General features: G+C 44.3%; 1 protein-coding gene across 1 annotated transcript in view; it reads right to left on the reverse strand.

The window, feature by feature from the left end:
* The window catches only part of DCTD (dCMP deaminase), a 55,257-nt gene that overhangs the window by 11,618 nt on the left and 28,740 nt on the right, over positions 1–14,899 (reverse strand). The window contains exons 2-4 of the mRNA XM_069744272.1: positions 14,722–14,833; positions 12,550–12,685; positions 5,644–5,760 (exon numbers count right to left, since the gene is read on the reverse strand). Of these exons, the coding sequence (XP_069600373.1) occupies positions 5,644–5,760; positions 12,550–12,685; positions 14,722–14,833 (365 nt within the window). The remainder of the gene's footprint in view (positions 1–5,643; positions 5,761–12,549; positions 12,686–14,721; positions 14,834–14,899) is intronic.

Below are 14,899 nucleotides of genomic sequence, written 5' to 3' on the forward strand. Positions count from 1 at the left end.
CGCTACCCGAATCGGTCCGGCCGGCCTGGAATCTGCTAGCAATCTTCTTGTAGGATCCAGTCCCTCCAGGAACAGGAAACCAACTGATGCATGGGGAGAGGTGCCGCCCTTTTGTATCTGTAGGTTTCCTGTTCCTGAAGGGCGGATCCTCTCTCTCGTAGTGCTGTCATGGGAGTCCGAATAAAACCACCTCCCTAGGACTGTAAGGAATTAAGTCCCATCTTAGGTTTTGGAATTTTTAGCTGCAGAGACAAGGGGAGGGGATTAAGGTTCAGCCCAGAGAGCAGGAGGGGAGTGACCCAAAGGGGATAAAGGCTAGTGTAAGGGAATGTGGGCTCTCCGATGCGCTTGCTGGTCACTTTTAAAGTGGGAGCCACGTCGAACAGCGTGCTTATAAGGGACCAAGGAAACAGCTGTCAGCTCATGCCCATTGCGGCCAGCAAACACAGTCGAACATCAACCCAGTAATTGACATTCCACTTATCTTTTGTCCACCACCATCTGTATTTGCATATCTGACCATTGTATATGTGTAAACAGTGTATATAGTGTATTGCCTAGTGTGCCCTCAAGGCGATTAAATATATAATTTAACCTTGGGCTGCTCTTCTCGATCCACAAGGACGTTTCTCGGCTTAAGTTTCATGCTATCGGGGCTGGTTTCTGGCCTGATATAATCCCGTTAACGGACCGGACTTGTATCTAATAAGGAACTGGGGCAGTCCTACTGGGCTGGCAACACTCTGCTTCACTGGCGTTTGTGAAAGAGGCCTCTCAACCTCTCGGGGTTGTGAGCGATTGTGGTGCAGTGTCAGTGACTGCGTGGGCCACATCCTCTCACTCCCTGTGCCTCCCTGGGCCCGTGTGGACAGGGAGCATTTGCGTAAAACTGTACCAAGCTGACCTTATGTGTCCCCAGGGGGTTTGGAAAGCCATATTGGTGAAAGTGGGGAGATTGTAGTAAGTGACCCGTCTTATGTAATATTGACGTCCGGCTGGGTGGCGAGGTGGGATTCATCCTTCACAAAGCTTATGGTTCCACAGAAAAGATATAAGCATGGCTTATCGCCCTTTACTCATGTTCTACTGCCTAGCTAGCAACCATGCCACCAACTCAGCTAGAGTAAGGCCATGTTCACACCATCCTTTTTTTAATGCGGAACAGCTGCGATTTTCCCGCTGCGGGTCCACAGCTGTTTTCCATGCAGGGTACATTACAATGTACCCTATGGAAAACAGGAACTGCTGTGCCCACATTGCGGAAAATCCCAAAAAAAGCCGCGCTGAATAGCTGCGGTAAAAAAGAAGTACCATGTCACTTCTTTTTGCGGAACTGCAGCGGTTCTGCACCCATAGGCCTCCATTGTGAGGTCAAACCCGCAGTAAAACCCGCAGATGAAAAAAATATCTGCGGGTTTTCTGCGGTTTGTGGTGCAGAACCGCTGCAGTGTGGCTGTCCCCCCGTGCCCCAATCCCACCCCCCCATGCTCCGATGCCACCCCCCCGTGCTCCGACGCCCCCCCCCCCCGTGCCCTCATCTCCCCCCCTTATACTTACCCGGCCTCCCGGTGTCCGTCCGGCCGTCTTCTCCCTGGGCGCCGCCATCTTCCAAAATGGCGGGCGCATACGCAGTGCGCCCGCCGAATCTGCCGGCCGGCAGATTCGTTCCAAAGTGCATTTTGATCACTGAGATATAACCTATCTCAGTGATCAAAATAAAAAAATAAAAAAATAGTAAATGCCCATCTCCCCCCCCCCCCTTATCACCCCCATAGGTAGCAACAATAATAAAATAAAAAGAATTTTTTTTTATTCCCCCACCAGAGTTAGAACTAGGGGTAGGGTTAGGGTATTTTCAGCCTTTTTAACCCTAAAAAAAACTTCCTAGAAAACACACAGAAACTGCACTAAAAACTGCATCAAAAACGCACCAAAAAACGCACCTGCGTTTTCCGCCAAGAGCTGCGGTTTTTAGTGCAGAAAAAACAGCAGGGAACGTGTGAACATGGCCTAAGCCATGTCCTAATGATTTCCTTATAATAAAAATGTACTGTGGAAAACTTTAGGTACCGTATATACTCGATTATAAGCAGAGAATTTCAGCCAAATTTTTTTAGGCTGAAAGTGCACCTCTCAGCTGATACTCGAGTCATCCCAGGGGGTCGGCAGGGGAGGGGGAGCAGCAGGAGCCAGCGGCTGTCACATCATACTCACCCACTCCTCGTGCGATTGCTGCAAGTCTTCCCTGCATCACTGTTGTCCCGGCGCAGCAGCTCTTCCCGAGTTCAGCGGTCACATGGTACCGCTCATTAAAGTAATGAATGTGGAAGGGTCTCCACTCCCATAGGCGTGGAGCGCATATTCATTACTTTAATGAGCGATACCATGTGACTGCTCGGCACTGGAAGGAGATGCCGGCCCGGGATGATGGAGAAGCAGGGCCGTGCCAGGAGGGGGCGAGTATGACAGTGGGAGGGTGAGCCATGCGATATTCACTTGTCCCCATTCCACCGCCGCACTCTGTCTTCTGCGTCCTCTGGCTGTGACGTTCAGGTCAGAGGGCGCAATGACATGGCTAGTGCATGCCCTCTGCCTGAACAGTCACTGCAGAGAGACGGAAGTCACAGCGACGCACGGCGGTGGAATGGGGACAGGTGTATATCGCAAGTGCCCGGGGCCTGAGCCAGCAGCGACATAGTTACCTCACCCGATAGCATGCCGGTGTTCTCGCCTGCTCAGGACACTGGCACCTCTCCCCCAGTGACGAGAGGAGTGTATGTCTTTATTTTTTTATTTATTTATTTTTTTAATCGCAGCATATGGGGCATATTATTCTACTGAGCATCTTATGGGGCCATCAACCTTTATGGAGCATTATATGGGGCATATTTTAATATGGAGCATCTTACGGGGCCATCATTATCCTTTGTGCAGCATTAAACGGGAAGTATTTTGTATGGAGCATCTTATGGGGTCATCATGAACTGTATGGAGCATTATATGGGGCTCCTGATTCAATATGGATATTCAAAAACATTTAACCTACTGATGTCTCAATTTTACTTTTATTGATCATCTATTTTTATTTTTGAAATTTACCAGTAGCTGCTGCATTTCCCACACTAGGCTTATAAGCGAGTCAATAGGTTTTCCCAGTTTTTTGTAGCAAAATTAGGGGCCTCAGCTTATACTTGAGTATATACAAAAACAAATGTCATTGAAAACTATGGAGTCTTGGAAATTATGATATGCCCCCCAGAGACCTGATTTCAGACTCTGTCTGGGATAGCATGAAGAGAGAGATTTGTGCAAGCGACATCCAAGGAAGATCTGTGGTTAGTTTTCCAAGATATTTTAAACAATCTCCCTGCAGAGTTCCTTAAAAAAAAAAAAAAAAAAAAGTTGATGCTTTCACACTGTTTTGAAGGTAATGAGTGCCCACACCAGATTTTCTCCCCCCCAAAAAAAATTTCAGAAGTAATTTAAACATGGATTGTCTAGTCAGAAAATACATTTTTTTTTTTTAAATATCATATCAAGGAAACCCCAGTTGATAGAGGGGTGTTTCCAGGTCAGTGCTTGATTAAGCTGCTCTGGAAAACTGATAGTTGCATGACCAGTGGTTACAATGAGAAACAAGACTCATTTGTTTTAATCTATAAACTCAGTGTATATTAGTAAATATTATAACTTTTCTGTATACAAGAACTACATTTTATTCACATACAATCCCAGTAAATACGCTTAATTTCCACATAAATAGAGGATTTCCACGGCCCTTAGGGTATGTGCACACGTTGCGGATTGATCCGCAGCATTTTTTGCCATGCAATCCACAATTGATTTACAGTACAATGTAAATCAATGAGAAATAAAAAATGCTGTGCACACTGGAAAATCCGCTGCGGAAACGCCGCGGTTTAAAAGAAGTAGCATGTCACTTTTTTGTGAATCTGCAGCGTTTTTGTACCCATTACATTATAGAACAGGGGTGTCAAACTGCATTCCTCGAGGGCTGCAAACAGGTTATGTTTTCAGGATTTCCTTGTACTGCACAGGTGATAATTTAATCACCTACACACATAATGATTCCAGCACCTTGTGCAATGCTAAGGGAATCTTGAAAACACGCATGGTTTGCAGCCCTCGAGGAATGCAGTTTGACACCCGTTATAGAAAACCGCAGGGGTAAAAAACACAGCAAATCCGCAGCAAAACGTGACAAATCCGCAGGTGCGTTTTCTGCCAGGAGAGGCAGAATCCGCACCAGAAATTCCTATGCCTAATCTGCAATGTGCGCACATAGCCTAAAGGTACCGTTACACTAAACGACTTACCAACGATCACGACCAGCGATACGACCTGGCCGTGATCGTTGGTAAGTCGTTGTGTGGTCGCTGGGGAGCTGTCACACAGACAGCTCTCTCCAGCGACCAACGATCAGGGGAAAGACTTCGGCATCGTTGAAACTGTCTACAATGATGCCGAAGTCCCCAGGTAACCAGGGTAAACATCGGGTTACTAAGAGCAGGGCCGGGCTTAGTAACCCCATATTTACCCTGGTTACCATTGTAAAAGAAAAAAAAACTACATGCTTACATTCTGATGTCTGTCACGTCCCCCGGCGTCAGCTTCCCTGCACTGTGTAAGCGCCGGCAGTAAAGCAGAGCGGTGACGTCACTGCTTTACGGCCGGCCGGCGCTGACAGTGCAGGGAGGGAAGCTGACACCGGGGGACGTGACAGACATCAGAATGTAAGCATGTAGTTTTTTTTTCTTTTACAATGGTAACCAGGGTAAATATCGGGTTACTAAGCGCGTCCCTGCACTTAGTAACCCGATGTTTACCCTGGTTACAGGTGAACACATCGCTAGATCGGCGTCACACACGCCGATCTAGCGATGACAGCGGGGTGATCAGCGACCAAAAAAAAAAAAAAAAAGTCCTGATCATGCCCCACGACCAACGATCTCCCAGCAGGGGCCTGATCGTTGGTCGTTGTCACACAGATATCGTTAGCGGGATCGTTGCTACGTCACAAAAAAGCGTGACGTTGCAACGATATCGTTAACGAAATCGTTATGTGTGAAGGTACCTTAAGGCTTTTTTCACACTTGCGTCGTGTGACGTACGTCACAATCTGTCGTTTTGGGGAAAAAAAGGGATCCTGCAAATATGCCCGCAGGATGCGTTTTCTTCCCCATAGACTTGTATTGCCGACGGATCATGACGTATGGCCACACGTCTCGTCCGTCGTGTACTGGCTGGGTCGTGTTTTGGCGGACCATCGGCACGAAAAAACGTTCAGTATATCGTTTTCGTACGCCGCGTCCACCATTTTCTACCACGCATGCGCGGCCGGAACTCCGCCCCCTCCTCCCCGGAATTTAGAATGGGCAGCAGATGCGTCGAAAAACCGCATCCGCTGCCCACGTTGTGCATAATTTTCACAACATGTGTCGGTACGTCGCGCCAACGCTTAGCGACGGACCCATACCGACGCAAGTGTGAAAGTAGCCTTAGCAAAGGTGTTGCCCTTGGAAGGCAGCAACTTTGTTTTAAAGTAAGCAATCATATACAGCATAAAAGTAGGGGAAAAAAAAAAAAAAAAAAAAGTAAAAATGAACCCATAGCATGACTTACCTGCCTGAATGATCAGCTTAGCACATTCATTACATGGGAAGAGAGCCACATACATGATGCAGCCTTTAACGTCAGCAGAGTTTTTGTTCATAATGGCATTCAGTTCCGCATGACATACTTAAAAGAAGAAAGCAAACAGTTAAAAGGACTTGTCTGGGCTCAAAAGTTTGCAGTCACTATGAGACCAGAATCATGACAGTAATAAGCACAGTGTCAGGATTCCCCTGTATTCTCCATGCAAGGTCAGTTACTGCATGTATGTGCCATCTGACTCTTGGTTTTTTCAATATTAGAAAATTTGGGAAAATTTGGGGAAACGCAGGAATCTAGTTGGCATGCGATTGCAAGTATGTAAATTCCATAAAGTCATGTAAACACACCTACACAGGGAATACAGGGGAGTCGTGAGTGTGACTATCATACAGTGTCACAATTGTAGTCGGCAGTTGCACAGACTGACTCAAGACTGCTCTTCAGAGACTTCAAGGCAGGGTTAACACAAGAGAAAAAGAAAAGAAAAGAAAAAAAAAAAAAATTATATATAATATATATATATATATATATATATATATATATATATATATATATATATATATATATATATATAATATAATATATTTTTTATCAATTGGCTTTATCTTAAAAGGGGCAGCTTTTCCTAGGTCACAAGTTCAAAGATTGGTGGCTATTGGAATTCTAAAGACACCTACCAATCCCGAGACTCAGGAGTCCACAGCATTGTAGGGGGGTGTAGCACTTCACCCCTTATAAAAGTGTTCTCTGGGTGGCTGGGAGTTCCCGAGTGCAGGGGATACAGCGCCAACACAATGGCTTGGAGAGGTTTCCAAAAACCAGACACCTACCATAGTTATGGTACATCCCAGTCACTACACGTTATAACTTAACCCCCTTAGTGACGGAGCCAAATTTTTGAAATCTGACCAGTGCCAATTTATGTGGTAATAACTCTGCAACGCTTCAACAAATCCCAGTGATTTTGAGATTGTTTTTTCGTGACACATTATACTTTATGATAATGGTAAATTTAGGTCAATATGTTTTGTGTTTATTTATAGAAAATATCAAAAATGTGAGAAAAATGTTAAAAAATTTGCAATTTTCAAAGTTTGAATGATTATCCCTTTAATCCCGATAGTCATACCACAGCAAAACATGAATAAATAACATTTCCCACATGTCGGCTTTACAACAGCACCATTTGTAAAATGTTATTTTATTTTGTTAGCATTTTAGGAGGTTTAAAATGTAGCAGCAATTTTTCATTTTTTCAAGGAAATTTACAAAATTTATTTTTTTAGGGAACTATCCATGTTTGAATTGACTTTAGGGGTCTCATATATTGGGAAACCCCCAAACGTGATACCATTTTAAAAACAGCACCCCCTGACACATTGAAAACTGCTGTCAGGTAGTTTATTAACCCTTCAGGTGCTTTACAGGAATTAATGCAGAGTGGCATGACAGAAATGAAAATGTGCATTTTTACCACCTAAATGCCTCTAACTTCTGAACAGGTTACAACAGCTGTCAGACTCTAAGGCCGCTATTTGGTCATGAATTGCCATCACAAACATCAGGATGACACAATCATGATCTGAGGGCACCAATTGGGGTAAAGAGGAAGCCCCCACACTCTGTTAACCGTTTATAATGATGTAGTCACTATTGACAGCAGCATCTAAGGGGTTAAACAGATATGTACGGTGCCAACACTGATCGTGGCTGATACAGCAAGTTGTCAGCTATAGTGTACAGCTGACAGCTACAGGATTGTCACCTGTATGGGGAGGCTATTCTCTTATATCTCAGGTCAGTTAAAAGACGTATTGGCGGTCATTAAACATATGTATACTGTATATGTAAACATACTCTATATATAAAAAAAAAAACAAAAAAAAAAAAAAACCACACACTCGAGCCTCAGAAAGAAGCTCCATAGGCTTACACAGTAAAAGTAACTTCCGGCTCACATACCCCAGTGTGATCCGGTGAGGCGGAATTGAAGTTACACCAATCAGAGGATGACCGGAGCGGCACGTGAAACCAGGGAAGATGGCGTTAGGCAAGGATTTTAATGCACCGACTACTATAAGGCTAGGAGGCTGATAAGTTTAGGTCAGGAGACCGGTGGCCAAGTCTGTATATATTGTGGTCAGTACTCGGGACAATGACCGCTGAAGAGTGAGGTCTTAGAGTGCCAAATACATGGCGCAGAGATTAGTACAACTCTGAGAACAGTGGCTGCAGAAGACTCCATTCAGTATTGATATTGGAGATTGAAAAGCGGATTGCAAACAGGCCCTCTGTGGAAGGATCGGAGGGGAAGGCTGGGGTGTCACTGAAAGGACAACATGAAGGAAGCCCTACAGAGGTCTGAACTAACATTTACCCCCTCACCCGAATTTTTGCAAATTTGTCACATTTAAAATGTCTCATGATCTTAATTTTAATAACAGTCTTTATTTAACTCCACAAAAAAAATTCAGATCTTCCACTTATTAAAGACAATTTTATTCAAAACCCTTAATCCCTTATGTGATAAAGGAATTGTCCTCTAAACCTGGTAGCGATTTATCCCCAAAGTCTTCAGGGTCTAGATGTTTGGTTTTCATTTCCCCCCTAAATAGGAGATGCACCTCTTTTTTTTCTCCCCATTTTGGTCAGCAGTGGAATTCACCCCGCAGCTCTACTACGGAGACCATATTTGCCATGTCTCCAATTGCAGATAATAGTCCACACACTTATTACATAGCAGAATCCTACTAACAGGTTCCCTTTAAGTGAGGTTTAGATTGAACAGGTCTGGCTAGTGAAACTGAAGCCAGTTAACTGAATTTGGTTAAAGGCGATCTGTCACCAGATTTTTGCTACCTCGTCTGAGCAGCATGACAGTGTCAGAGACAAGGATTGCAGCGATGTGTCACTTACTGAGCTCATGGCTGCAGATTTGATGAAACAGAAGACTGACAGTCACTTCCAAACAGAAAACGTGTGTACAGGTGCATAGTAAGAGCAGCCATCTCCATATAGAACCAATAGTGATGAGTGAACGTGCTGGGATAAGATGTTATCTGAGCATGCTCAAATATGTTACAGTCCCCGTGGTTGCATGTGTCGTGGCTGCTCAATAGCTGCAGCACAACCTTTAATCACAGCAGGATCCCATCTACCCATATAAATGTAGGCTTCAGCCGAGGAGAGGATTCACATTAGGAGAAGTTCCCAGCGCAGATAATCGACTTATCGCAGCTGCCAGGTACACATGAATTAGCCAATTTATGCACCAAATACTCTCAATGTTCCCTACATTCTAGGGCAGAAAATCAGCAACGGTATTGCAATTTTTAAACAGACCTATATAACCTCTTAGGGACAATAGTCAAATATCCAGCAGGGAGACGGAGAGCCTATGCCAATCTAGATAAAATAGAACTTTTAATGATATCACTTAAACTTATAGAATTAAAGCCATATGATGACCAACAGCTGACATGACAATGACCATTTCTATTTTTGAGCACTGATTTATCTTGAACATCAGCAAGTTATCACATTGCCATATGAATTGTTGGTCATCACATGGATTTTAATTCTAAGTGTTTTTTTGGGGGGTTATTTCAGCGATATCATTAAAAGTTATATTTTATTTACAGTGGCATAGGCCCTCTCCCTGCTGTATGTATTACTTTATAGAACACTCATGCAATTCAGATTCCATAAATTTCATGTTCTCATGCTACAGCGCAACTTTGTTAGTCACAGATCTAATAAAAAATCACTGTTTCCAATGTTGCAGATCTAGCGGTTCTTTGTAAGCCCACTCACTGATAGCTTTCTGCCTATGCACAGTGTACACAGAACACCACCACCCAAAAAAAAAAAAAAAAAAAAAAGCTACTTCACACTTCCGCTACTTCTTTTCTTTTGATGGGCAGTCTGACATGGCACACTGCTCGATTCTCTCAATCACTGGCCGCTGTCAAAGATCGAAGCCAGTTACAGCCAAAGCCACAACTTATCATAGGTTACACAGGGAAGGAAAAAGGAGCGTTGTATATAAACTTTGTATTCTAGACGGGAGAGATTTCACATCAGATTGTATCATGTAATCACGACGACTGTGCCACCACACATTTTCCCCACTCGCATACAATTCTAATGAAAGATTGCCTTTAAAGTTGCAAATGCCTAAAGGTATCATCTGTTTTTGCTATACAAGCGCGGCGGTCCTCATCAGCTTATGCAGAGGACATTTCATTATGCTCACAAAGCCTTTGTGACCAATTCCCACTGACAAACGCAATTTAACATATAAAGGAGTTCCAGAAATAAAAATATATATACTGGAGCGGGAAAGTCGCAATCCCCATTCCATCTACACAGACCCCAGCTGTGGCGCCTTATGAATGTGCCGAGTGAAATATTACATTGCCACATCCAAGCTTTTTACTAGAGCACAAATTCCATTTCAGCAATTTGGAGGCAGAATAAATGATAACAGCTTATTAAGAGCAAGAAGTTATTCTTTCCCCGAGCGACCTCAAGGGATCATCTACACAAGTAGTAAGACTGAGGCCATGTTCACATTGCCATTGTGGCTTTCGCTTGCCAGACTGGCCTAGACGCTCAGACCACCGATTCAGAATGGAGTCCAAGAGGTGGAAAAAGGCTTGACATAGAAACAAAAATTACATATTTGGTGGGGACATTGAGCAATCTTGATACAGTTGCAGCCCCCACAATATGCAGTCTGCAGATTTGTCCCATGTGGTTATTCTCCACCCATAATAAATGCTGGATGTGAGCTCTGTGTTCAGGATGTTGGGCCTTTACTAACTCTCGTGCACTAGCACTGCTCAAATTCTGAGCAAACGTATTCTACTGCACCCCATGTGGGATTTCTCCCCCTCGTGAACAGTCTGTTACAGTCTCCAAAATGTACTGTACAAGAATAAGACAAATTCTATCTGCACATTCATTTAAATCGGGTGTACTGGTGTCCAGCCTTATAGTGCGGTATGGCAGATTAAAGGCTTGGAGAACACTGGCAGTCTGGACAGAAATATTCCAAATGCTCATTCAAAAGGACTGCATGTTAAAGTCGGATAAATTCATTATTGGGCTAGGGTCACACGACGGATGTTCTCATCTAAGAAAAGCAGTTTTATTTCTAGGATGTGGAGAGGAGAAGAAAAACATCTATCTCTATAACATACATACAGCCTTATAGAATGACATGGGGATGAGTGCTATCCGTTAGGCCGGTTTCACACGTCAGTGGCTCCGGTACGTGAGGTGACAGTTTCCTCACGTACCGGAGCCACTGACACACGTAGACACATTAAAATCAATGCATCTGTGCAGAGGTCATTGATTTTTTGCAGACCGTGTCTCTGTGTGCCAAACACGGAGACATATCAGTGTTCGTGGGAACGCATGTATTACACGGACCCATTAAAGTCAATGGGTCCGTGTAAAACAGGTACCGCACACGGACGTTGTCCGTGTGCAGTCCGTGTGCCGTGCAGGAGACAGCGCTACATTAAGTGCTGTCCCCCCCACTGGTGCTGAAGCCGTGATTCATATCTTCCCTGCAGCAGCGTTTGCTGCAGAGAAGATATGAATAATAGTGTTTAAAATAAAGATCTATGTGCCACCCGTCCCCCCGTGCGCCCACCCACCCCCTGTGCGCCCCCCCCCCCCCCCACTGTTCTGAAAATACTCACCCAGCTCCCTCGTTGGCTGTCGCTACTTCCTGTTCTGGCCGCATCTTCTCCTGTATGCGGTCACGTGGGGCCGCTCATTTACAGTAATGAATATGCGGCTCCACCTCCCATAGGGCACATAGATCTTTATTTTAAACACTATTATTCATATCTTCTCTGCAGCAAACGCTGCTGCAGGGAAGATATGAATCGCGGCTTCAGCACCAGATGCTGGTACGTGTGGTACCCAGCACGGTGCATGTGGTACCCACGTGGGCACACGGGCGGCACATGGGTGCCACAGAAACGTAGGGGCACACGGACACGGATAATTCCGGTACCGATTTTTCCGGTACCGGAATTATCTGGACGTGTGAAACCGGCCTTAGACAGCACGCAGGGCTGCAGAGTCAGAGCCCATTTTGGTAGAGTCAGAGTCATGGAAATTGAGGAGTCTGAGGTTTGGCTTACCGAGTCCACGGCTCTGCGCACTTGTCCAATTTTTAAGGTCGGGTGCACGAGCCCTCAGTGTGATTAACCCTTTAAAGCCATTAAACTACATCTCCATTGCTTACACCAGCCTATAACAGCAGTGATCCGATTACTGTTTTCAACCACTTAAGGGGTTATTCCCATCTCAATATGTAGTAGGTATAAAAAATACAGCATTAGCAAATATCTCCAATTAGAAATCTAATATACGGTACCGTAGTTCTTCAGATTCGCCATGTCCTCTACCCCATGTGCGGGGGCAGTGCAGTAGCTTAGGTATCCCTGTGGAGCTCAGCCTAGGAGACTGGTTTACGCTATATTCTACCATACAAAGCTATTGCAGTATACAGTACAAGCGATCAGACAATATGGCTCATGTTAACAGAAAATAAAAAAGGTTACAGTTCTAGGAAGAACGGAAAAAAAATATAAAATCCCCCTGTAATGAAGGGGCTACGTCAGATGGCAAAGCTGCAAGAAGAGATCTTAAAGTCTCATTGTTCTGCATAATTCCTGTAATAGCTGCCCAGCCGTCACACAGGGGATAGATGGAAAACCCTCGGAAATCTGGAGCAGAACTCACATGTCTGATGAACACCTGAAGTTTCATTTACTACAATTATTTCACCTCTAATGTTTCCATCTGTATGAATCACATATCTGAAAGCCGGTGCTGGTGTGCACATACCATATGGATATTTAGTGTCCAGCCGATCACTTGCTGTTCTAGCCCACGGAAGGACATCATCGTGACAGCCATTGGGCATGCCATTATACCCAATGCCGACTATCTTATTCTCTGGGTTTACAATACAGGCTCCAACCTAAAATGGAAGAAAACAGCAATCAGTATCTACAAATTAGACTGTAGATATCAATGATCGCTAGGACAATTAAAGCTGAGGTACAAATAGCAATAATCACCTTCTCATTGTAAATGCTGCTAAAAATTTAGTCAGAACATAAATCCCATCACAGCATTTAGGAATAAAGCAGTTTTAAAGACAGCATAGCAGCAGTGTGGACCCTTTGAGCCAAACTCCCCAATTCCACAGTCGCAACATTATTCCCAGAAGCTGCCACCAGAGGGAGCCAGATCGTTTTCAAGCGTCGCTCATCAGTAAGGAAACATTTGCACAGAGCACCTCCTAGTGGTGACATTGGGTGTCATTACAAATCATCTACCTTTTAAAGCTATCGTATGTTCACATTGCATTTTTTGCAGCTTTTTTTTCTGCAGGCAAAACCTGATCTCTTGGCAGTAAAGAAGCAATGTTAAAAAAGAAGGTTTTGCAGAGTGTTAGCAGCGTTTTGTGTTTGTTTTTTTTAGTGCGGTTTTGACTGGGTACATTTGACTCTTGTGAATGACAAATGTACCTGGTCAGCCATATATCCAGCCATCAAGTTCAGGTCAGGAGTCCCGTGGCCAGGCCGTACTCCGACTGATACACGGATGTCATCATAATCCTGTCCTTAGGCCAAATTCAGACAGGTAACACCTATACAGAGCAGATGAGCAGGATCCACCATACATGATAGGTGATGTCTCACCTCCTCCTCCAACAATGGCATCTGCCCAGAGCAGAGGATAGGCAGATATAATGTATACCATCACCGCCAGTCTAGAGCAGCTTACCTACATGTGGCTGCTGAGAAGAACAGGAAATATGGCCGAATGCTGGGCTACATGGCCAGTGGGGAGGAATGGAGATAACAATAGGCCATTCTCTGATGACACATTCCCTTTAGACTGTGTGCACACTTTGGTTTTTTGGCCACGATCACTGCTGAGACGCCTCATTAACCATTTCTTCTCTGGACACCTCAAGTTCATATTAGGTGACCAATTAGATAGAAAAAAAACCTACAATGTACATTTATAAAACTACTTTAAAGTGTCCAACCTTCCTCCAAGGCCACATGTTCATAAATGGGTATTGTTGGATAATACAAGCAGTTTTGCAAGTTACAACTTAAAGATGTCAACAGTTCTTGAAATATTAATATTTTTCTTTGTTTACAGCTCTTTGCCATGGAGACCAACCACCGCTGCGAGACAGCAGAACATGCCAAATGCCTACAAGCTCTTAGTATTCAGCTTTTAAGACCTGTTCCGATACCGGCAAGGATCGCTAAAATGTGCTGTTATATCCCAATTCCAGCCAGCTGAAACGCAGCGCTTATAAAGTAGCCATCAGCAGTGGTCGGTCTCCTAGGCAACAAACTGTAAAGATTTAAAAAGTAACTGGAAATTTTAAGATACAGTAAACCACAAACACTATCCGACAAGATGGGACTATCCCTTTAAAGAGAATCTGTCAGCAGGTTTTTGCCATTTGATGTAGGGGCAGAGACCCCAATTCCAGCAATGTGTCACACTGGGATATGCGTTTCCATAAAAAAATCAATGTTCCAGAAGAAGGATATTATCACTAGTTGTCATGTACACGTTAGTCCTCCTGCTCGGTATAACCTCACCCCAGCACTGTGACAGCTCTGTGTACACAGTGCATAGGCAGAAAACTAACAATCATGTGCATGGGTGGGGGGGGGGGAATATAAAGCTGAGCATTCAGAGAGCTGCAGAGGAGCAAAAAAAACGGCATTTTATCAAGACTGCAGCAAGCAGCCCAGTAAGTGGTACATCACTGGAATCAAAACCTGCTGACAGATTCCCTTAATCTGCTCCCATTTTTCAAGGCAGATCACAAAACTTTCAAAACTGCACGTGTAATTTCTTACAGTGATGAAACCAATTGCATAATTCCCAAGAAATCGTTCTCCCGTATGCAGCGCTCCTATGTGACGAGGAGAAAAGGCGCCTCCACGTTACCAACGTCAAGCGATGCGGGGCACTTACTTGGGAACTTGGATCTTTACTTCTCTGAGCAGATAAAAAGGCAACAGCCATAAAATATTCACACCACTCCAAGTAATCTTCGCGCTTCTTACACATCGTATCAACTGGCTGCCTAGAAAGCAACATGGAAATGCGGAGAGTGCAGTGAGCCGCAGAAATCAGCATAGCAAACAATGCA

Source organism: Ranitomeya imitator, chromosome 1, assembly GCF_032444005.1.
Source record: "Ranitomeya imitator isolate aRanImi1 chromosome 1, aRanImi1.pri, whole genome shotgun sequence".
NCBI classification, from domain to species: Eukaryota; Metazoa; Chordata; class Amphibia; order Anura; family Dendrobatidae; genus Ranitomeya; species Ranitomeya imitator.